Source organism: Nannobrachium achirus (genome assembly GCF_963921795.1).
Source record: "Nannobrachium achirus genome assembly, chromosome: 19".
NCBI classification, from domain to species: domain Eukaryota; kingdom Metazoa; phylum Chordata; class Actinopteri; order Myctophiformes; family Myctophidae; genus Nannobrachium; species Nannobrachium achirus.
In genome coordinates, this window is record NC_137826.1 from 36,790,543 (window position 1) to 36,815,450 (window position 24,908).

The window sequence follows — 24,908 nt, forward strand, 5'->3', positions numbered from 1 at the left end:
GCACCATGCAAACTGTCACAACACCTCCATTTCTGCTGTGTATTTCCTTTGTTGGAGGAACTGCTATATTCCACACCTGACTCCTGTTCTTTGTATTCAAATATGGGACACATGAGACTGCATAGTGTATTTAAGTTGCATTGATGCTGAATCTTTGTTTCCTCTTTCTTTTCGCACTTAAAGCTTTATTTCAGATGGGTACAGTGAACAGAGACAGAACAGGCTGGATGAACAGGGGGGGGTGGGGGAGTCTGTATAAAAACACGTAATTCTGAATAGATTTCTGTCATTAACATTCTCTGTAATCTGCCCAGCATAGTTAAATCTTTGTGTCAATTTAGTTTATCAGTCAATCAAAGGTTACGATTCTAAATGTCTTGCTTCTCGCTGCCTACATCAGAGCGAGGGAGAGAAAGAGAGTAATGATTCTTTATTGACGGTCTTATTAACATGCCATTTTTCTTCTCACAGTGTTTTTTCTTCTCGCATCCCCTGGTCAAAACAACTTACCTATGCGTGTCGCGTGTGTAACATGGAATCTGTATTGCAGTTCCACTGTGCCAGTGGTTGTTATGAATGGGTGATTGTGACGCAAAGTACATTCATTGTAAAGAGCAGTGGTCCAGGAAGAGCGTAAATGTACAGTAAATGCTGTCCATTTAGTCTTCATCCATTTGAGCATTTACCCGCCCACAGTACTGTAAGTGGCAAACCATTTTCAATTGTGCATTCCTACGTATAACCACTTTCAATCTGGCGTCCCTGTTTTCGGCATGTCATTATAGATGACGAAAAAAATTAAATGATAAATCAACACTTTTCCACAAAATTGCTGTCCTTGTATCATGTTTCAACAGTTTTTTCGTCATACTACAGTGTCACATAAAAGTAGCTAAAATAGACGATCTACAAGCTCACAACACGTCTTGATACGACGCATTGTGAACTATCTTTTTGAAAGTTTGGATAAACGAATACAGGTGAAATCAGTATACAGTATTGATTTTGCCATCAAGACCTTTTTTTTGTGTAAGAGCCTTTTATACATCGGGTGCATTTTATTAAGGTATTTTGGACAACCTGAGTAGTCCTTAATTGCTCGCTATACTGCTGCTGTACAATAGCTCCAGTCCCTGGAGTAATTAATTAGCCAATCTAACAGTACTAATATAGCACTATAATGTAAATGCCAACTACTGTATACTTGCACACGCACGCACACACACACACGCATTCTTATGCATGCAAGCACATATTCTCAATCTCTCTCTTTCTCTCCCTGCTCCAGACTAGTTCAACTTCATATCTACAGTAAAGTATATGAGTGGAATAATTAACCTAATAATACCTGCTGTGTTGCCATACTGCACTTCCATACCTAGCTTCTGCTTCCATTGGATGTGACTTTGTGCTCTCTGTCATTTTGAAGTCACAAGGCTATTCTGAGGCCGTTCTTCTTTTTTTCTTTTTAATATATTGTATATTTATCATAGTATTAGAGTCAGTATCACTCTGCATTACCAGCCTTTCACCTTATGGGGCGGCAGTGCCAGGTGTGTAGCATTGTTCCGACATGCATTAGTCCGACATTGCGTTCGTCCGACTCTCCCCATTACTAACCCTAACCCTAACCCTAACCCTAACCCTAACCTTAACCCTAACCACACACGTAGCCACGTAGTCGGAGTAATGAGGCAGACGTCTGACTGTTGTATTCCTCCTGGCAGTGGCCAGGAGACCAAGCTGTGATTAGCAGATGTTCTCTCTAGCCCAGGCCAGGGGTCGTTTTCAGGCCAAGGACCCCTTAGTTGAGAGAGAGATGAAGCAGGGACCCCCACAACCTCTTCATAGATTCCATATACTTTCATTGTTTGACAGCACAATTACCAGTGTATTTTGGATTCATGTCAATTTGTGTTTTAAGATATTTAACCAACTTGAACTGTCAATACTTAATAAACGTGTCGTTTCACTCTGTACTTAGTCTGATCTTTTTCCCCTCTACACCAAATCTCTTTGCCAAAAATAGCCTATCTACAAGCTCTCGACGCGCGTTGTGATCTTGTAGATCTGCTATTTTTGGTCTCAGAATATGAACACTAGGGTTCAAGTGGTTAATATAAAGAATATGAAAAAACTTCCTATCACTCAAAGATTTGGAGGACACCCTATAGTAACTCTGAGGACCCCCTAGGGGTCCCGGACCCCCTGTTGAAAACCCTTGCACTAAGCTATGTAGCTAATGTTGGTGATGTGGCTGGGTGGGGACATGTGGTGACATTGAGTGATTGAATAAAACATACTGTATGACTGTGTGAAAGCTACAAATGGATGTAGACGGAGAATTCTCTCTGAAGGACCGACTGCACTCAAAACTCTTCTTGTTGTGCCATTTATTATTGATGTGCCGCTGAAAATGTGGTGATGTCGCTTTTGTCAAGCTACTGTACCCTTCAACTTCAGCTTTTGTTTACCCATCGAGTTTACAGTTATGAAAGAGCGGGTGGAATTATGTATTGTTTGTACCACCTCAATGTTTTGCAGAATCGAAGAATAGAGAAACACAAGACAAACAAGACAAGACAAGATTTCAAATATACATAAAGGCCCTGGTCAATATGGAAATAGAATTAGGCAGAATATGCCTCTAGTCAGTCTAGTGCAAGGGTCTTCAACTAGGGGGTCCGCAGAGTTACTACTGGGGGTCCTCCAAATCTTTGTTTGATAGAAAGAAAAAAATGTATCTCCTTTTTAGCCAGATTCTTAGAACTTTAGCCAAAAATAGCAAATCTACAAATCTTGTAGATCGGCTATTTTCGGCAAAGAGGTTTGGTGTAGAGGGGAGAAGTATTGACAGTTCAAGTGGTTAAATATCAGAACACAAATTTACATAAATCCAAAATACACTGATGACTGTGCTGTCAAACAATGAAATGATATGGAATCTATGAACAGGTTGTGGGGGTCCCTGCTTCATCTCTCTCTCAACTAAGGGGTCCTTGGCCTGAAAATGTTGAAGACCCCTGCTCTAGTGAAAGTAGACCCAACATTTAGCAGCAGATATACTGTAAATAGCAGGACATACAGTATATCACAGTCTTTTGAGCAGGTGAGACACATCACTTAGCAGCAGATATCAGACATGTGACCAGCTAGCAAACAGCCAAAAATAGATTAATACTTGAAAGCTATACATTTGAAAGTAGTTAAGCTACTGGGAAATGTATAGCTGCTGTAAGCTACTGCGCAGTAGGGGTGCATGGGACGATATGAAAATGAACTCAAACGATTATTGTTTTTTGTTTTTTTTGCGATAATCAAAATAAGTCTACAAGCTCACAACGCGGATCTACAAGCTCGCGTTTTGAGCTTGTAGATCCTCTAATTTTGGCTTATCGATTTGTGTAGAGTGAAAAAAGAGCATATCAAATTTGCAACAAAACAAATTCATCTTAGCTTATAACGGAGGACAATTTCACGATAAACTCCACAATAGCGTTTTTTTATCACAATAAACGATATTAGCGATTGTTGTCCCATCCCTACTGTATACTGCCCAGCCCTGCCTTCACACACTGACTCAATGCCAAGTGTTGTTCTCAGACAGGACGGATAAACCAGCCCAAGGCAAGACTCTGTGGAAAATCTTTTTTTCTCCTCCTCCATGTCAAATGCCATGTTCCATCTCTCCCTTTCTCTCTCTCTCTCTCTCTCTCTCTCTGTGTCTGCCCTTTTTATTTGTAACGTTCCCTCCATCCTCCATCTCCATCTGTTTGTGTCTGCGTCCTGCTCTCTCCCTCTGTTATGTGTCTAACACGTCCTTGCTCGCGTCTCTGAAAGAGGAAGAAGCGTGGTGGTTCATGTGGGAGTCTGCCGGAGAGAGGCAGCAAGGGCTGTGTTTCTCTCTCTCTCTCTCTCTTCTCTCTGCTGCAAGCCCATAATAACCACTTTTGTGTGTGTTCTCTCGTTTGCAGGAGAAGGGGAATGCAGACGGGAGCATCGATCAATGTGAGTACACTTACAGTGTGTGTGTGTGTGTGTGTGTGTGTGTGTGTGTGTGTGTGTGTGTGTGTGTGTGTGTGTGTGTGTGTGTGTGCGTGTGTGCGTGTGCGTCCGCATTCGTGCATGCGTGCGTGTGTACTGCTCGCGTGTGCGCGTGTGTGTATGAGAGCACGTGTGTGTTCAAACCAAAGAGCATTTTTCAAAATAGGCCATACTGTGTGGTACTGTATGCCTTAACAACCCAATCGCCAAAGAAAAATGGTGCCATTTTACCTTTCTGCGAACCACATGTACGTTGAACCTCCACGTTTCTTAACAATGCGGACCATGTCTATACTCAACCGTCTAGGCCTACTATATTTCACATATATTGAATCTTCATGATTATGTGTGTGTGTGTGTGTGTGTGTGTGTGTGTGTGTGTGTGTGTGTGTGTGTGTGTGTGTGTGTGTGTGTGTGTGTGTGTGTGTGTGTGTGTGTGTGTGTGTGTGTGCGCGCACTTGTATTGCCAATGTCCCCACAATTATAGTAGAACTGGAGAATAGTCATTGTGAGGACAGTTTTCCTTGTACACTACGGAAATGGTTGTTTTTTTCTGGTTACAATTAGGAAAATTGTGTCGAAGTTATAGTTATGAGTGATTTATACTTATGGTTGCATGCTTGTGTTGTGCACCAAAAAAATAGCAGATCTACAAACTCCCAATCACAGCGCTATATGTGTGATGCATTGTAGCTTGTAGATGCTAGATGCTATAGATCGGTGTGCAATCAAGTATAACTATGGCTTTTAGGGTTGGGGTTAATGAAGGAAAGAATACGGTAAAAATATCATCTATAAAACCTCTGTCCTAAAATCCTATTAAGTATAAGTATAGTAATATCAACGTGTGTGTGCGTGTGTGTGTGTGTGTGTGTGTGTGTGTGTGTGTGTGTGTGTGTGTGTGTGTGTGTGTGTGTGTGTGTGTGTGTGTGTGTGTGTGTGTGTGTGTGTGTGTGTGTGTGTGTGTGTGGGGGGGGGGGGGGGACCTCGGATTCTTCATTCTAAGCGACAGCCCTGACTAAAGTAATGGACAGTTACCCAGGTTGAATAATGTATGCTGGATGAATAATTATTCAACTGTCTGCCATTTCCTCACTCAATTCCATGCCAGATATGATTAAGCACAGTTTGCTTTGCATGCGTCCCAAAGGCCACTTATTCTCAGCGGCCTAAGTCAAATTATTATTATTTTTATTCAGATTAGCATTATTGCCAGGCAGGCATCTACAGTAAACTGTTGCGAATTGAGAATTCCTTGGCTGTTTGGAGTTGAGGCTATTCCTGGTTGAGCTGAGCGTGTTTGCAAACCACTTTAAGGCTGTTTACTCTCTTTTTTTTCCTATTCAATTCCATAATCTGTAGTTCCAAAACGATTTACTGAATCTAATTAGTGATCTATTCTACAGTCTAACCGTCTCATACTTTTGCTATGATTCTCTGCTTTCATATATAGTATAAATGAAATGGAAAAATAGACAACATTTTAAAAACCCAGCGTTTTTCAAATCCGGTTACATCTACTGTACCCTTTTCTCCTCAAGCTTTTCTTTTGTCTTCTATCTTGCATTCTTGCATTATTTATTCTATATCATTTATTTGTTGTTTCAGCCTCTGTGAAACCACCGTACGACAGAGCACAAAATTTGGCCTTTGAGAGGAAGGCAGAGTAAACCGTGAAGACAGATTGAATCATAAGAGAGTATAGTGGGCTGAATGTGCGTTCCAGAAGATGGGGTTCTCAACCATTGTAACACCTCTCGGTATGGTGGCCAGGAGGACATTTATTTCGCCCTGTCATCTTTCATTCATAGGTTGTTTATCTCAAGAATTTCCAGAGGTTTTGTATCCCGAGAGGCTGATTGTTTTTGTTTTTTTGTTTTCACTCAGTCTTCAGCGTCTTTTCTTGCGGTGTTTTATCTGAAAAAGATGTTTCTTGTGTGACGCCCGCCGCTGGCATCTCCCGTCGAGATGATGATTTCTTTTGTTCTTCTGTGAAATAAACTTCCCGTGCTTTCCTTTGTATGACATCGTCACGCCGCTTTCCCGCCTTGGCGATTTTTTTTTTCTCCCTTGAAGCGCCCGTGTGACAGGGATGAGGAAGACGTGACGGGATTAGCATAGAGCTTTGCAGCAATCACTCTCCGGCTGACTGCTCGCCGCTCCATGAGCGACTCTCCTCTGTAAACAGTGCATCATCGCTGTCGGGCGCTAACCTCGTATCTCCATGTTTCTGCTTTTTTAATGGTTTGTTTATTTTCCTTGTTTCTTCTTCGTAATTTAATGCAGAACTTTGTCATACAGGAGGAGTGTCACAAAAGTGGAGGAAATAACCGATCTACACACTCATAACACGTACTGTGTGTCGCGTTGCGATCGGCTATAACGTGTTGCATTGCGATCGGCTATTTTCGCTTGTTTATGAAAGACTTAAGGCCCATTCCCACTGGACCAGATAAACAGATAAAAATATCTGTGACAGATCTTTTTTATCTGTATCTTACCACCCACTTGAATGGAGACAGATATTTTTATCTGTTTATCTGGTCCAGTGGGAATGGGCCTTTAATGTAAGTGAAAGTGGTTAAGTGTGCCTGTGGTTTTTATAAATAAAACTACTTTGACTACATTGGAACAGGTTATTTTTTTCTTTCTTTTTGAAAGATTTCTGAAAAGTAAGGGTTTTGGACATACAAGGTTTCCGCCTGACAGTGACGATATATTATATGTTGTGGTCTATCGCTCTCAGACACATCGCCACTTCCAAGAACTGTAGGCGCTGTTTTAGTTCCATTGTTCTACTATTCTACATAAAGTGCACCTTTATTCTGGATTTTCACTTGATGTCAGAAGTGTCAATATCCCTTAATGACGTTCCAGTTTGAGGAGAAGGTATTCCCCGCTCTTCATCCGGAAGTGCTCAAATAATAGAAACGTCTCAAACCATCCCTATTTTCTGAACAGTTATCACATGCATTGAGGATTCAGTGTCAATAAATGATCAACCTTGTCCTTGACTCAATAAAATAACTGCACACTGAAGGGTAACCCACAACATTCCATAACCTGACACCTTCCAAAACCCATGTTTACGTTATAACCAGAACCACCCCTGAAGGGTGAAAAATTGCTGATCTATTCAGCTGATATGAATGTGTCGCAACGCTACACATTGTGAGCTTGAAATGTAGATCTGCTATTTTCGCAGTTTTTGAAAATATATTGAATGCATAACTTCTGAGTGTTCACAAAACTCAGGGCTAGTACCAACTCCTGAGCAGCGCTCACATTTGGTTCTGAGAACCTTATCTGACACTGAGCTGTAGCATATGGAAACTAATTTCCCAGCACGGTTCGCTTATTTCTTGTAGTGGAAAAGAGACAGTAATTGTGTCTCAGTTAGGGCTGTCCTCGACTAAATTGGTTCTTTATCAACTAGTAGTCATACTAATATGCAGACTAATTGATTAGTTCATTAATCGTCAAATCTGTATAACGGGTATTTACTGCATGCAATCATGACCAGTCTTTTTAGGTTAAAGTCTTAATACATGTATTTTTTAGGCGAACATTTGTAACTCAAATTTTGCTTCTGGGGGTCTGGAACTAAATATTTTGACATGGGCGTCCGTGGCCAAATACATATCATTTTGTGGGGTCGTTCACATGAAAAGGTTTGAGCAACCACTGGCATAGAAACATAGGTTTTTCAAAAAACCTTCAAAGACTGAGCTTGTATATCTGCTATTTTTCAATAGTTAAAGCACAAAATAACGCAGTGAATCCTTGTACCCAGGGCCCAGAATTTGGTGCGACATCCCTGAATGGACCCTTAGAGTTCTGTAACTCGCATACAAACTGTATGTCTGTCTTACAGTAGTTCCTGACAGTAAGCTAGAGAGAACTAGACTCGGGGTTCAGCTGAACTAGACTTGCCTAGTCGTGTTAGCTGGATAAACCTATAGTTCTCTGGGCGATAATTGCCTTGTCAGCTACAGTTTAGTGTCTGCATTGCCTCCATGCTGCTTCCAACTCTGTCACACCACCAGCAGCAGCAGTGGGAACCATACTGTGAACACTTTCTTAACAGCAGTGGTGGAAAGGAACTAAGATAATTTATTCACTGCTTTGGATGATGTCGAAGAACTATTTATGTAGTCAAAATTATATTTTAGTAAACACAATTTTTTGTTGTAATATACAGTATGCTTTGCAGGAGCTGAGTGGCAACATTTATATACACTGGCTATTTGAAAATAGGCAATCTATAGATGTGCCATTTCAACACTTCACTTGTCCTGCCATTGGTAAGTCAGTCAGTATAGATTTTCAGGGGATTTGCAGAACATTGAGCTTGCACATCAGTTATTTTTATTACCTTCTCTGACTTCAAAGTTTAAAATCTATATATGAAGGTGGATTCTGCTTTTGGGAATGGAGTGGTTTCTTACCATTTATGAGTTTCTGCAAAAAAATACGCTCCATTCTCCATAAAAATTAGAAAGGCAAAACAAGACATTTACAGGAAAAGAGCAGTTAATACCAAAGGGTTGAAACGGCACATCTGTACAAGCTTTGTGGTGCATTACAAGCTCATTTTCAAAACAATCTTAAAACTTTTTTTCTTTTTTTTTAAGATTGTTTTGAAAATGAGCTCGTTATGTTAAATGTCTTTGAAACATTTTATCATCACAAATCTTATATGGGGGTTCCCTGGGGGTCTGTGGCAAAATGCATATTAATTTGGAGGTTCTTGGCATGGAAAGATTTGAGAACCACTGAAATGAAATACTAATTGAATCAAGGGGAAAGGCTTTTTGATACTGTAGGCTACGTTTTAAGAAATGGCCTGAGCTCCTCAGGCAGGTCCTTCCAGAGGCAAGGAGCGCCGACAGCAAAGGCACGGAACCTGTCTGCAGACATGGATTAAACTTGACACAGACTGACAACTATGAATGTTAAAGAAAAATACCAGAGAACCAGAAATAATGGGGCATGGCTTTGGATCAAACTCTCTGTAGTAGGTCCATGAATTTTGTAATACCCACGCCAGAACTGAAATCCCAAGTTAAGAGAATAAAATCAAATAAATAAAAGGGAGAAAGAACAAGGTTTTCTTCTGGGTTTAACGGTGAAAGAAAATGACAAAGTATTGTGTCAGTACAACGTCTGTCTTCACATTATTACCCCTTTCATCGTGTAAAGTATCCTGGTATCAGTGCTGTTGTTCCCCCCGTTTCAGAGCGGCTTTAGGTATCACTACATGGATGCTGTCAATCCCAGAGGTTTTCATTTGTTTTAGCCCCAGGGTAAGTTGATTGACAAGTCGAATAACACTATTGTTATTCCCCACTAACGCTGAGGAAAGCTATGCTCACGTACCCAACCACACGTGCACATACCTAATGCTTGCACACAAACACGTACTGTAGGCTACACACATCAGAGAAGCAAATGTTCCTGACCTTCGAGGTATTTTCCTAAAGCTTGTGAGAGCCAGTAAAACATTACGAACAGGAAGCTCTCATCTGCTCTTAAGAGACGGAAAATATTGGATCTGTGAAGCCTCACTCTAAACGACATTTATGCCCGACAATCGGACCTGTTTCAGATGCAGTCCCCCCGATACTCAGGAGGGTCATTAAATGTCAGTGTTCTCAGCTTAAGCCCTATAGCTTAAGTGATTATATGGGCACATTAATGGTTGTACTACTATTGTTAACTTTGGCCAACTCAAAGTTTCTTCAAAGCTGGAATCAGACCTCCTACTCAGTGATGGGAAGACGGCGTGTGTGGGGTGAGTCAACACTGGCAGTGATGAGAGCATTTATGTCGATATTCACAAAATAAATGTTAAGTCCACAAAATGTTAAGCCAAGTGCTTTGCAAGGTGTACAGCTGGCGTTTATAAAGACACACTAAAAGCTGTGTCTTCCACATGCAGCAGACAGGTTGGAAATCTGTAGGTATTAAAGACGTATAGACACGACTGTGTGTGTGTGTGTGTGTGTGTGTGTGTGTGTGTGTGTGTGTGTGTGTGTGTGTGTGTGTGTGTGTGTGTGTGTGTGTGTGTGTGTGTGTGTGTGTGTGTGGGCTTGCAAAGCTATCTTTGTGGGGACCTCATGTCCCCACAAAGATAGTACAATCCCGGGAAAAAAACGTGTGGGGACAAATGAATACGTCCCCACAAGGTCTTTAGGGGTTAGGTTAAGGGTTAGGGTTTAGGGTTAAAATGAATGGAATGTCACCACAAAGATAGTAGACCATGTGTAATGTCCCCACAAAGTAGCAATTGCAAACCTGTGTGTGTGTGTGTGTGTGTGTGTGTGTGTGTGTGTGTGTGTGTGTGTGTGTGCGTGTGCGTGTTAGCTTTTCAGCTGTAGCTGTGTAGCACATTGTAAACTGCAGCCAGTCACATGGTCAGCCTTCTCTCACGTAGGAAACCATCAGATGACTCTGAGGAAAATGCAGTAGCATCGAAACGTCGGTCATTGTCTTTTATACTTGGCACCTTAACTCAAACTCTGCCATCAAAATACCCCTTTGTACCCCTTCTCTGCCATGCCCGTAGAGCCCGTAAATGTAATAAAAATGAATTAAAAATCATTTTTTTATCGAACCGAACTAAAATAGGCCGGAACTAATGCTCCGTGATCGGTTTCTACACGGACACATTATTGAGCGGACAACTTTAACATTGGAGTCCCTGAACCGGAAGCGGAAGTCCGTCCTCTATTTTAACCCGTTAACTTTCTGTCTGCACTCCGCGGCTTACAGATGGAGAACTTATTGATCAATTGAAAAAGTTTCAACGGATTTGAGAAGCTGATGGAATACGCGAACACACGATGCATAAGCAGTGTCCGATCACGCACGATGGGAACTGGACGAGCGCCCACGTTAACAGGTAGGAGAAGCCGGCAGTGAAAGACATAGAGAAATTAACAGGCTTTACGGCCGTAAACTACGAATGAGTTAATGAAAAGAGGCTTATTGTCTGACCTGGCTGAGGTGTGGCAGAGCTCCATTTCTTGTAGAAATCCTGAAAACCGCTGAGCTATTGAAACCATTCTGATACCAGACGTATCAGATTTCTGATGGTCTGGCTACGCAAGACAGAAGTCTCAGGTGAATACAGGTTTGAGGAATAAGCTCTACATCAGATTGTGAGTTGAAGTCTCTGCTGTCCCAAAATGTCCTATAGATCACTAATAAATAATGAGTGTGATCAGTCTTTTTTTTATTTTGCTTCGCACAATGTACAATCCTATTCAGCCTAGAAACCCTGACTCCCCACTCATCAGCTAGTCTGCGTAGTGAGGCGAGGAGCACCGTAAAATACTCCTAAGAGTTTAAACCCTCCACGAGACGTCTGCTCGTCGTGAGAGCAATCTCTTTGATATCGAAGGCTTTTGTGTGTGTTTTTTTCCCTCCACGCGCAATGTGTGGTTTATGCCCCTCTCGAGACTAATTATTCGTCGCCGGTTTGCATGCTAAACGAGAGCCGCTGTCAGGAAGGGGAAAAAAAACATGCACACGGGTGTGTTTTCCTGCCTCCTCTGCTCTGGTTGTCTTGGAAGATGATCAGTGCACCTCTCTGGGATCGGCTGTCTGCTGATGCCACTGCCGTCGGCAGAGCTGCTGCCTCTCCCGCACTCCATCTCTCTTAATTCTCTGTCTGTTTGTCTCTTTGTCTCTCTCCCTCTCTCTCTTAACTTTCTCTCTCTCTCTCTCTCTCTCTCTCTCTCTCTCTCTCTCTCTCTCTCTCTCTCTCTCTCTGTCTCTCTCTCTCACACATTTCCTATTTTCCCATTACTTTTTTTGCCATACCCTTGTTCTCGGGCAGAAACCATAATCCATAAATCCATAATCCATAATTCAACTCTTTAGGTTTTTTCTCCCCCCAATAAATGAATGGCATACTTCATCTTATAAAAGAGTTACTCAAAAGTATAGGGGGGAAAAAATCACCGATCTATAAGCTCACAACATATTTCTGATATGTTAAAAAATAATAATTGTTAATTCTGTCTGTGGGCTTTATGAATATTGAACCAATGACAAGTATCAACAAGAGCTTCTGACCAGATAATAACTTTATTGGATCCATTGGGGTTCTTTTTTTCATTTCCTGGAAAGATTTGAACATACAAGGTTTCCACCCAATAGCGACGATACTCTCTCTCTCTCTCTCTCTCTCTCTCTCTCTCTCTCTCTCTCTCTCTCTCTCTCTCTCTCTCTCTCTCTCCTCTCTCTGACATGCCTTGACTCCCCACAAAGCTCTCTCTCGCGAGCAGCTTTTGCGTGACAAGCCTTATATAGTCACGTCTGTGCTCTTCACTTTGAGATGGTGGCATTAATTAAATTGGCCCAGTTTTGCCTGCAAAACACAGATGTTTCCCCGTAAAATTGCTTTGACACGGCACGCGGCACACACGGTAGATATCCAGCCGTCAGGCACAGAAATCCTATATAATGTTACCAGCACATGCACAACATGCATGACGCGCACACCAGCACCTCAGCAGGACTGGAAAGTAACGAAGTACATTTACTCAAGCACTGTACCTTTTTTGAGGTACTTTTACCTTACTCAAGTGTTTGCATTTTTTAAATACTTCTATTCCACTACATGTCAGAGACAAATATTGTACTTTTTTACTTTGTAGATTTAGATTATTTGAAAATAGTCCACGTTGTGAGCTTGTAGAAGTATATAATTGATGCCATTAGTTTTGTACTTTTACTGAAGTAAAACGTTTAATACAGGCCTTTTATTTGTAACAGAGTATTTTTATATTCTGGTATTGCAAAAAAAAGTGAGAAAAGTAGTAGGCTAATATTAAGTAACCCGGCGATGCGCTGTAGCTCCTCCTTCCACAGTTTGTTATTGTTGTCACAGAGGTCCATATTATGTAAAACTGAATATTGCACATTCATCTTCATGAGGCGTGGTGATTAATTTGGCCTTGAGTGGTTAATTTATGAACCCGTGCGGAGGCCTCATCAGGGTTCGTTACCGTCACAAATTAAACAATGGGAAGAGGCAAAGCCAGTTAGGCAGTCCTGTGGTTCATTTAGACGGTAATTGGGTGAGAATTAGATGGGACAAGGTTGACAGAGAGACTCCTCTAACAAGACACGAACGACTAGGGAGGAAGACAGCGGGGCGTCAGTGTCTTATTCCACTGGTTGTCTGCCTTTTTCCTGTCAAGGACCTCTAAATGTATGTGTATTTAGCAGCGGACACCCATCTGAAAATGGTTCGTGCCAGCCAGGGTCCTTTTAGACAATGTGTCTTGACTGTTACTTGTGCTGTTTTACATTTCTGACTAAGAAAATAAACAATCAAGCAAACCCACAGAATAGAAGATTTGTGTAAAAAAAAAAAAAGCTAAATTATTCAAGTGTTTTTTTCAAAATAGCAGATGTACTGTAGATCTGCTATCTTGAAATAGCAATGTGTAAATGGATAAAGTGGTTCAAATTGTTGTGATGCTACAGTATATTATCACACACACACACACACACACACACACACACACACACACACACACACACCACACACACACACACACACACACACACACACACACACACACACACACACCAAGTACCCTCTTGAGAACCACTGTGTTATTCCAATCCCACGTGTGGAATAAAGGAAAATACAATGATCTTTATCATGATCTGTCAGTCTCACATGAATGGAAATGTCTGCCTTGAATGTCTGCGTGATATCAGCCGTGTTGGCTTTCGTGAATTCATCCGGTTTTGTCAAAACAACGAAGAGAAAGCTAGTGAATGGGTGAATGCATCGCTTGCTTTTTCATTCACATCCGTTTGTAAACACTTTAGAATGTTGAGATTTATTACCACGTACATGTACCTAATCATATGAAGAATAATGACAAGAGACGATCTGTACACAATCGGCTATCCGCACTCAGTGTTTGCGCGATGCAACACATTATGACCGTGTACAGTATATCGTCGTTGTCGGGTGGAAACCTCGTATCTCCAAGTTTCAAATGTGTACGTTCTTTCTCAAAGTAGAGCCCTGCTTCATCATACAAGGCCGTCGCACAAAAGTAGTGAAAACAGCAGATCTACAAGCACACAACGCCTCGCACTTGTAGATCGGCTGTTTTCACTAGCTTACATCATTTTTAAGGTGAAAAATTAAAAACGAACGGTTTTGGACATACAAGGTTTTCACCCGACAACAACGATATCACCAGTCTTTCAAAGAATTGTACGTGTTTTTGCTCGAAATAGCTACGCCACGCTGGAAGAGGCTTGCGGCTGCCATGTTATTGTTATTCTTTCTTTTTTTGTGATCTGAAAATTCCACTACCGCGTGGAAACCATGGCACTTCTTTCATCGGTGTCTCGCAGCAGCTCCCCCACCTCCCCCCCTTACCACACACACACACACACACACACACACACACACACACACACACACACACACACACACACACACACACACACCCGCAGGCTGTTGCGTCCAATCAGTGGCCGTCCTGATGACTACATCCACAAAGTGCCTCCTCAGAGGTAGAGGCGACCGTGTGCGCGCACGCGGAAACATACAGTAAGTGATTCATGGGGCTGCATCTAGGCTACAGCAGCAGGTGACAAATTAATGGAGAGGAGAAGTAGGGTGAGAGGCAAAAAGAGGAGGTGGAGTTGTAGAATTTGTGGAGGCGGGGGGAGTTGGATGTATGGACGGGAAGGAGGCAGGCACGTGCACACATAGACATCAAAGGGGGCTTGAGTGCAGTAGGACATTCACCAAATATTCGAATATTCGAATATCAAAGTCACTATTCGATGTTGTTCACCGAAGTCGAATATTCGCTTATTTTAATTTGTATTGTTTTCTCTTAAAAAAATTTAAAAGAAAAATTAGGCTGTGACCCCCAAAATAAACATATTTGAACTGGGGACCCCCACCCTGACAAGCACTTAGAATTGTAGGTATTACATTTAATGTGACTCGGTTTCGCAGATAAATATTGTGAACATAGCAGATCTACATGCTCTCATGAGCATGTAGATCGGCTATTTTCACAATGTTCACCTCTTGCTTACTTAATATTTGACAGTTTGGCCAGTCCTGTCGAATATTCGACTATTCGAATACTTTGAGGTCGAATAATTCGAATACTAAAAATCACTATTCGTGAATGCCATAGAATGCAGTTTTTACTATGGTGAAAGAAATGCAAATGCCCTCTTTCCATGCCATTCCAAGGCAGCATTCCAAGAATTGCCATGTCCAAACTCTCCTGAACTTGAATGCAGCATCTGATGTTGAAAGATTTGCCCTCTCTGTGTAGACATCTCCAGAATTTACTTGATTATGCTTAGTTCAGTGTGATTTCACACACCGAAAATAGCCGACCTCCAAGCTCACAATGCATCGCAGCGCGACGTGTTGTGAGCTTTGAGGTCTGCTTTGAGCCCCTGCTGCCTCTCTAACATTCTCTGCACGTCCCTGGAAGGAGGAGGCGAGAGAGTAGAGAAGTGGTTGTGAGAGCGAGAGAGAGAGAGACGGGCGGATGCGCACAGGAGGTGGAGAGCGATCATCTTAGTGTTTATTGGAGGCTGAAGAGGCGATCATTAAATCACAAAGCAAGAAACACAAAATCCCACCCACGTTTACATTGTCTCTCGTCCAGGAGCCCTCCCTCGCACGTTCAAAGCAACACACTTTGTACAGGAGGCTGCAGGCATCTAATGCTAGGATGTTAGGTGAAATGTGCCTTTTGTCACTTCGCTCGCACTTTGCTCTCTCGTAAATGGCCGATTTTACGCTTGAAATAGCTGATCTGCAAGCTCACAACGCGTTGTTTTCAGAGCGCAACACTCGAGTGCAACCAAACATAAAATGACTTGTCTCTGTTCTCCACTAGACCCTCCCTGACATTTTAGATTTAGATTTTATCTGTTGACGAAATTGTCAGTATATTTAGTCATAGTTTTGGTCATCATAGCTTAGTTTTTATTTTGTTTTTTTGTCAGTGAAAAAAAGGTAATCGACGAACATTTCTGTCATAGTTTTTGTTGACGAAATCAACACTGCTCTGCCGTGCATGCGTGGGAGAGAGCACATAGATGTGTGTGAATGGGTGGATGGATAGATGGGTACGATACATTCATATTACACACAGGCATTTTGCAGACACTCCATATGACTCATACACACACACACACACACACACACACACACACACACACACACACACACACACACACACACACACACACACACACACAATATGTGCATGCAGACACATACTGTTCTGTACCGTACTAAAGGCCTTCAGCTATTATAGGTGTGTAGAGCTCTCGTACATGGAGATTACGCTCCGCCTCCCCCGAAGACGTCCCATATAATTAAAACAAGCAATAAGGATCATTTCACTGCAGGTAGCCGTAATTCATTATCAGGAAGTGTCACGTCATGAATCTCCATGAAATATGATTTCATTACGCTGTCGAACAATAAAGACTGCTCACCATAAAGTTCATAAAATACCGACCTGGAAAGCACTGAGCCGTTGGGGCTTTAATCAGAATAGTAAAATATAATAGGATTTGCTGCTTTGCCCCCACGTCATATAGACTTGCTAATACATTTACACTATCTTCTGCAAGTGCGGTTATACACGTTTGTGATTCGCGTCATAAATCGGGTCTCTCTCTCTCTCTCTCTCTTTTGCAGTCATCTTGCCACCTCCCCCCACCCCCCTTTTTTTTCGATCGAGGCAAGAGTTATGGCCCCCGTCTGGTATTTGACTTTCCCTCCCTGTAATTTAATCAAGGAACAGCCCGAGTTTTGCACCGCGATCATTTTCACCCAAAAGTCTGAAAGTCAAAGACAAAGAGGGGCCAGTGCAGTACGTGGTGTGCTGTAAGCTGTGTGCCGAGCGTGTCCACACACACAGCTGAAGGACTTGAGGAGGGCGCATGTGGCCCCCTGGGGGATGGAGATGAACTGATGGTGGCACTCCCAACAGCACCTAGTGCTCCAAAATGGCAGAGGCTACAGACAGTGTGCAAGTTTGGACATTAATACTAGGGCTTCGCATGCATGCAAAAGCACACGCACGCACGCACACAGTGATGCCGGGTTGTAATTATTTACATATATGTATAGTCAAAATAAATAGAAATGAACCCTGACAGGGCATATCGGGACCGAAGCCATTAGCTACTTAGGAGCAAAATCAATAGTTTGACATGAATATTGATTTACAATTCAGTGTATTAGCTTGTAAGTCTCTGCTTCCATGGCAACATAAACAGGGGCAGAGTGCTGGTCAGTTGTTGTCCAGATGGTTACAGTTTACAGTTTACAGTTTAGGCATTTAGCAGACGCTTTTAATCCAAAGCGACTTACAATAAGCAGATAAAACATCACAATAATAAACAGGATAATATGTAGATACATCAACAGCATTGCTATATTGCTGTTACAGCAATATAACAAATGCAAATGGATATCTATCTAGGAAACTAAATAATCAGTCAAGAAAAGGTTCTAAACCTAAAAACAAATGCTGACTAGCTTCATGTATGGTCATTGAGTGTTTCAGTAGTGCTAAGGGTTTAGGTGGAGTCTGAAAAGGTGAGTCTTCAGTCCACGGCGAAAGCTAGCGAGTGAGTCCGTTGTTCTAAGTGCGACAGGGAGTTTGTTCCACAACTTTGGGGTCAGGAGGGCAAACTGTCTCGGACGAGTGGATTTTTGCCCTGGGGTTTTTAGCGAGGGTTCTGTCAGCATCCCTGAGTTGGCTGATCTAAGTGCACGGGTGGGGGTGTAGGGCTTGGTGTGATTGGATGGTGTGATTGACCAAATTGAAACATGCATTCAACATGCTGTAGAAGCTCTTTGGGGAGGACTTAAAATTAACAATGACTCTGAAAGAATTTAGACTTGCAGGTAGCCCTTTCCACATAAAAGATTCAGAGTATGAACGAAATGATTCTAGCCATTCAGCTCTTGAATCGGCTTCCTCCTGTTAGAATAAGTGTGTACAGTATAAACTTGTAAAAGTAGTTGAATTAACATTTGGGTATTTGCGATCCTGTGAATCATACACATTTTAATACAGGATATTATGGCATACTCTCTCCTCCACGTTGAGCCACTTGAGTCTAATAAAATGGGCAGGGAGACGACGTGTTCTGGGATGAGAGTTTTAAGGATCAGTCGAACTCATTTATTTTGTGAGCTCTAATTTCTTTTTGAGGATCTTGAGTATGATAGTGTACAAGAATGTGCTGGCACTGTCAAAGTGACATTGAACACGAGCCCCTGCCAATATTTCAAGAGCACTTCTATTAAGGTGGATTTTTCAAGCCAGAAATTCTTCTTTTTGATTTATCTTTGTCCTACCTTTGATATAACTTTCCGTGTCATTCTCTGGGAAGTAAGTAACTTTTTTCCTGGCTGTAACTTCAGAGTCATCTGCTATCACTCTGAACCCAGAGGACTTCTTTAGTTTAGCACTGTGGTTCTTAAACATATTAATTCAAACATGTTTAATTAGGCCTAGGATTATTGAATGCTTTAACCAGTGAAAAATAGCAGATATACAAGCTCACAGCACGGCACTCGGTGCCGCGCTGCGAGCTTGTAGATCTGCTATTTTTGAAAGTCGTGAAAATGTGTGCAAATCTTTGAATATATGTATTTTGCTTCTGGGTGGTCCCTGGAACTAAATATTTTGAGACGGGGTCCGTGGCCAAATAAATATTTTTTTGGGGGTCCTTCACATGAAAAGTTTGAGAACCACTGACATAGTAGTCTCTCAAGAACAGACTAACTGAGTTCCATGCAGCGAAAAGGAGCTTTTCTTTGACGATGGCTAGCCAGATGGCTGACATAGAAACATAGGTTTTTCAAAAAACCTTAGAAGGATTCAAAAGACACTTTTCTAATTTTCACGATTTTTCAAAAATAGCAGATCTACAAGCTCGCAGCACGGCACGCTTTGAGCTCGTATATCTGCTATTTTTCAATAGTTAAAGCATAAAAGAATGATACACAATAATGTGTACCCGTTCTAAACAATGTACAAACAGAACCAAATCCCTTTGGAACCCCTTCAAAGAACCTGTTGATCCATAGGTGGACCCCACTTTGAGAACCCCTGGTTTAGCATTAGATCCAAATGGTCTCATTGAGTGCCAGCGCCCTCTAGGGGCCATAGAATGCCAGCGCATCTCTCATAGGCGAGCGCTTTAGCTTCCAGGACCTCACCTTCCAGGACCTCACGTGCTCACGTTCATGCACGTCATGGAAATGTCCCGGATGATAATGCTAACAGAATGGCTATTCCCATTTTGTCATCTAAAAGATCATTTTTGGGCGATTTCGCCGTAAATAAACCTCGCGCCGCTTCCCTAAAGACACAATCCAGAGATATAAGCCTTCAAAGATTGGTCTTTCATTGGATTAGGCGGAGATTGGCGATTTCGTTCGCAAATAACGTCCGGCTGGGACGTTGTTAGCTTTCGGCTAGTAGCTAGAAAAATCAGGCCAGGCTTCAGAAGGCCTCTTATCATTTTATTCCATTTCATTAAATATCCCGGACTAGTTCGGGATAGGCACCCTGGAATACGTCGCGCCGCCTACAATGAACATTGGGTGAACATTGGGGGGGGTCTAAACTTTATTTTAAACCATTTTCAATGGAATAAATCGTCGGAGCATCTAGCGTAGCTCGTTGGCTAGCGCTGGGCGAGCCGGGACCACCCACGTTGCTCCAAGCAGCTCGGGGTAAGTAAAATAGCAAATAAAAAATTATTTTTGATCCCGAATATCCCGAACTAGTTCGGGATAGGCACTCAATGAGTTAACTCTGTTTTGTTGAATTGTAGAGAGAGATTTGTCGTGAGCTGAATTATCAGCAAAAAGCAACAGGTTGCAATCATTGGCTGACTTCATAACAATCCTGCATGTGTTATAAGGCCCTGTTCAGATTGGTAAAAACAAATTGTATCCTGACCTGAAAATGCTCTTTCTGTTTAGAGCTGGAGAGACACGGAGACTCCTGTTACTGAACAAACACTCTATGAGTAGCCTATTATCAGAACTCACGCACGCACGCACGCACGCACGCACGCACGCACGCACACGCACGCACGCACGCACGCACGCACACACACAGAGCTGCTTGTGATATCACTTGAGATATCGCTGTTTATAATGCATTGGTATTTAGCACAGCTAAATGGAGGTAATGTGACAGCTATTGTGTACCCCAAGAGTGACAATAAAAAAAAGAAAGGTGCCATTTCACATGCAACAGTTTGTATGATAGCCAGAATGGTTCTGCTTTTTCTGTTTGGATTATATTTATGCATTTCTTCTCAATATTAATATCTTTTGATATGTGAATCTGCCTTTAAAAAAAAGATAATTGGATAACATGTGCAGTGTAAAACTCTGCTGTAATTTAACAATCTGCAAAGTGATACAGTAGTTGATAAATTGGCAAATCTGATTAGTTACAAACAGGTTACTCTCAGAATGTAATCTGGTGCACCTGCCTTTACTTTTTTAAATTAAGTGTAGCCACAATTGTTTTATTACCCCCTTTTTAAATCAAATTGAGTCGCTATGCCAGTTAACCCTCCGTATTTCTGTGGAGTATCTACTACTGCTTCAAGCACACAACAACGTGTCGCAATGCGACATGTTGTATTTTTCTATTTTTCGACCTATCCATCCAGCTTCTTTTCCCTGAACAAGGCCAACTGTGTTTAGACACTTGGCCAAGCGGTGGTGGTCAGGTACTGTACTTTACCCCTGCACCTCCTGAGCACACCGGTACATATTTCTGACTACAACATCTCTCTGCGCGTGTATTACATGGGTAGTGTAATACAATTATTCTCTAATGGCTTACTTTACTCCCTTAGGGATAAGGTCAGAAGTTCAGTCACCCAAGAGAGCCGCTAGCTGCTCCTTGACTTGGAAAGGAGACAGCTTGGGTGGTTCGGGCATCTAGTATGGATGCGATGCCCCCCGAGCGTCTCCCTAGGGAGGTCCTCCGCTGCACGTCCCACTGGGAAGAGACCCCGGGGCAGACCAAGAACCAGATGTGGGGGGATTACATCTCCACACTGGACTGGGAACGCCTCGGGATCCCCCAGGAGGAAGTGGCAAATGTTGCTCAGGAAAGGGAAGTCTGGAGCTCTCTGCTGGAACTGTTGCCCCCGCAACCCGACTCCAAATAATCAGTTGAAATTGGATGGATGAATGGCTTACTTTACTGAAATTTTACAGAATGTAATAGAAAGGTAATTTATACATAATGTTTGGCTGCTCCACACTTCTGGTCACATGTTGTACACCACTGGCTTCCGTGCTCCTCACGTTCAAGTTTATTTCTTAATTGTCATTGTGTAACACAACTTATGCTCTGGTTCTGAGCTAGTCTGGGATCACTTCACTTTTCGGGCTTGTAACCGGTCTGGAGCGTAAACCACAAAACGTCATGTTGTAGTACTCAAAGACTACAATTTGGCCGGAACTATCCACTGGAAACAGTTTTAACCCAAAATAATTCCCCTGCGCTCAAGGACATACTTATAGGGCCTATACATAATAAACTCCTTGATGCGGAGTAGTTTTACTTTTGAAAAATTAGTTTGGTATATGCATCTTTTAGTCCAACTCGTAGCGACTGGAAAGACTACACTAGGCTACTCAAGCATTATAATAGGGATTTGGGAAACAAACGGAGGGAACCAAATCAAAGCGACGCCGCTTCTTCTAGTGGTTTCCGCGTTGGGTGGAAACCAAACGGCCTGTTGTGAACGAACACCAGGTACACCTGGTAGGCGAGGTTAGTTCTGAGCCTTACACAAAGGGAGGATCAACCGATGATTTCAGAGCTGCTGTCTTTGCAGTTCTTTGTAGCAGTCTGCAGTCCTGAGTGGCACAGATCTCTACATGAGCAATCAGGGTGCCAAACCCCTGCTGCGGAACACTCTCAATGCTACAGCCATAAAAAAGTTCAAGAGCTTTTACTCATAACAAAACTCTAGAGACGCTTCTTCAGAAAGTACTGTACATTGTCTGGTGTAAGTTCTTCTTGAGGATGCCTTCTGTAAATCCTGAACAGTGTACATGTGAACAGCAGGGTTACTATAGTTTACTAACACTAAACTAAGCAAGGGGGAGCCCGCTGGCCTAGCGATCCAGGCGCACACCACATAGGCTCTAATGCTTGGCAGCGTGTCGCGGGTCCAAATCCAAGCGCCCTTTGCTGCATGTCACTCCCCTCTCCTTGTTTCCTGTCTACCTACTGTAGGCCTACTATCAATAAAAAGACAGAAAAGCAACACAAAAAAAGCTTAAAGCTAAAGCTAGGTGTGGGTTAAAAAAAACTAAACATTTTAGTTTAAGACTAAGGGTTGAGACTAACAGCTGCCCGTGGCAGGTAAATGAAACTCTGAGACCTTAGCGTCAACCCCTGCACTAGACTTTACATAAATTATATTGTGTACGTACAAGAAAATTGTCAACACAACAAGTATGAGGAGGCATAATGGGATGTTAGCATGACTGTGGGTTTGTATTTTGTAGTTTTGTACTTTGTATTTTGATACCTATTCTTAAATCTGGTCCCACAAATATGCTGAAATGAATGAGGTGAAAAACTATTTAACTATGTGTTAAATGTGTTAAACAATATAAACTGAACTGAAACCAGAAAACCCACTTTGAAATCTACACTGAACAATGACCAATGAAAAAAACAACAACAAAAAACAAAAACTAATGGAAAATCCAAGACTATAATAGCTGTGGTGCGCAGTGGACCACAGCACCCATGAAGTCTACTATTTATGTTTATGCCTCAATCTTTACTGCCGGCCCCATCAGCGGCTGAAGGCTTTATGAGCTGAAAGCAAAAGATACTGACTTAAAGTCAAATTATATGCTGCTCTGCTCTGCTCTCTCCCTCCCTCCCTCTCTCTCCAACCACTCCCACTTGTACAGCAAATATGAGCACGCACGCACGCACACGCGCGCGCGCGCGCGCGCACACGCACGCACGCACACACACACACACACACAAGCACACATACACACACACACACAAGCACGCGCTCTCTCGTGCCTGGCTGGGGTTTGACAATAAGTTATTGAGATGGGCTTGGGGACCAGCGAGGTCCTCGGCAGCACTTTGTCACACGCTGCAGAGAGGACAAGGCGTATTTGCATACCTCCAGGGAAGAGGAGATATTAATAAGATGCTGTCACGTTCACTTTATAAGACTTAGTAAACACACTACGCTCAGTCTTAACGTACCGGTGTACGGATTCTGGCGTCTCTGACACAATTCTTTAATTTATTCTATTTCTTCCTTTGTCTGTGTCTTTTGCGCGGCGTGCCTCTGCGGGAGGCTCGCCGTCTGCCCGCGTGTCTGTGTTTATTTTTTTCCCCCCGCATGTTGTATACCTATTTGTTATATTTAACATACATTTTATAATGTAAGTCAATAGGCCTCTGACTGAACTGGAATCTTACCAAAAGACTGATTCGTCATAGATAGGTTATGGACCACTGTTTCTCAACCTGTGGGCCAGGGCCCACTGTATGGTATGTTTTCTTTAACACCTTGAAAAATGAGTTGTCGTTGTAATGAATAGGAACTTAAGTATATTGATACAAGCCGGATCACAATCGATTGATTGATCATTAAAATATAAACATGCTCTGAATAGCTGACCACATGTGTTATGTGGTCACTGTCAGCTGGGTTTGCCGTGGCGATTTGGCCACAGCAAACCATTGTTATGCCCCTGTGTAGAGTGAGATGCAACGCGATACAAGGAAGTGAAGGTATGGACATTTTAGTGCATGTAAAGGTTAAACAGAGAGCGGACGGGAGGGATGCTTTTTGATGGCGTCAATCTCTGCTTCCTTCTCCGCTGTGATTCCACTTTTTTAACACAAGATGGGGCTGATCGCCAACTAGTGGAAAATGCAATAAAACAAAAAGACATGGAAAGACGGGTCTGGCGGTCTGGGACCTCAAACAAAGACGTGAGGAGACATGTCCGGCAGGGAATGAGACAGCACTGAGTTTTAGAGCTGCTCCGTCAATGTCATTGTAGAGTACACAACAATGACAATAAAGGGTTTTTGATACTGTTACCTTACGCTGCACTACGCTACGTTACGTTACGCTACATTGCGCTGTGCTGTGCTGCTTGTGTTGTGTTGCTTTGTATTGCATTGCGTTGCGTTGCGTTGCGTTAGAATTGCTCATTTGGTTTGCTGCCGATATTGCATTTCAAGTCACCTTACCGTGTTACCGTCTGGACATTTTATGTGTCGTTTCAGGGCAACATGGCAGCTGTCATGTTAAGTTTGATAGATTTGTGACACGTTGCGAAGGTCACAGTCAAGGTTTGCCGTCAAGTGCATAGAGAGATAGAGGGAGGATTGGTATGCAATATGAAACCTGTATGCTTTTGCCTGGTACAATATGGAACGTCAAACATGAGTGCTATAGCCTACAGAACCGGTTGAAACTCCCAGGAAAGAGGAATGGGAGTAGAGCTGGGCATTTTGCTACAATATTGATATTGTTTGATAAGACTAGAAAGCCTGATAATAGCCTGTTTCCATCCACTGATGAAATGCGATTCTTGGGAGACCTGCTGCAAATGACTTACCGCGGGCCTGCACACAGCTGGGATTGACAGCTTTTAGCTTTTTTAGCTTTTTGTCCGCTCCCGAATTGACGTCTCATCCTGCAAGTTTCTGCATCTGGAAGGTGGCCCCGTGGCCGATCTGCAAGCTCACAACGCTTGCAGACAACAGCGCCGT

The 24,908-nt window shown here is 42.5% G+C and overlaps 1 protein-coding gene across 1 annotated transcript in view; it reads left to right on the forward strand.

Moving 5' to 3' along the window:
- The window catches only part of fstl4 (follistatin-like 4), a gene marked incomplete at both ends in the record, with an annotated part of 295,755 nt that overhangs the window by 13,552 nt on the left and 257,295 nt on the right, over positions 1-24,908 (forward strand). Inside the window, one exon of the mRNA XM_080749030.1 lies at positions 3,975-4,008. Within this exon, the coding sequence (XP_080605156.1) occupies positions 3,975-4,008 (34 nt within the window). The remainder of the gene's footprint in view (positions 1-3,974; positions 4,009-24,908) is intronic.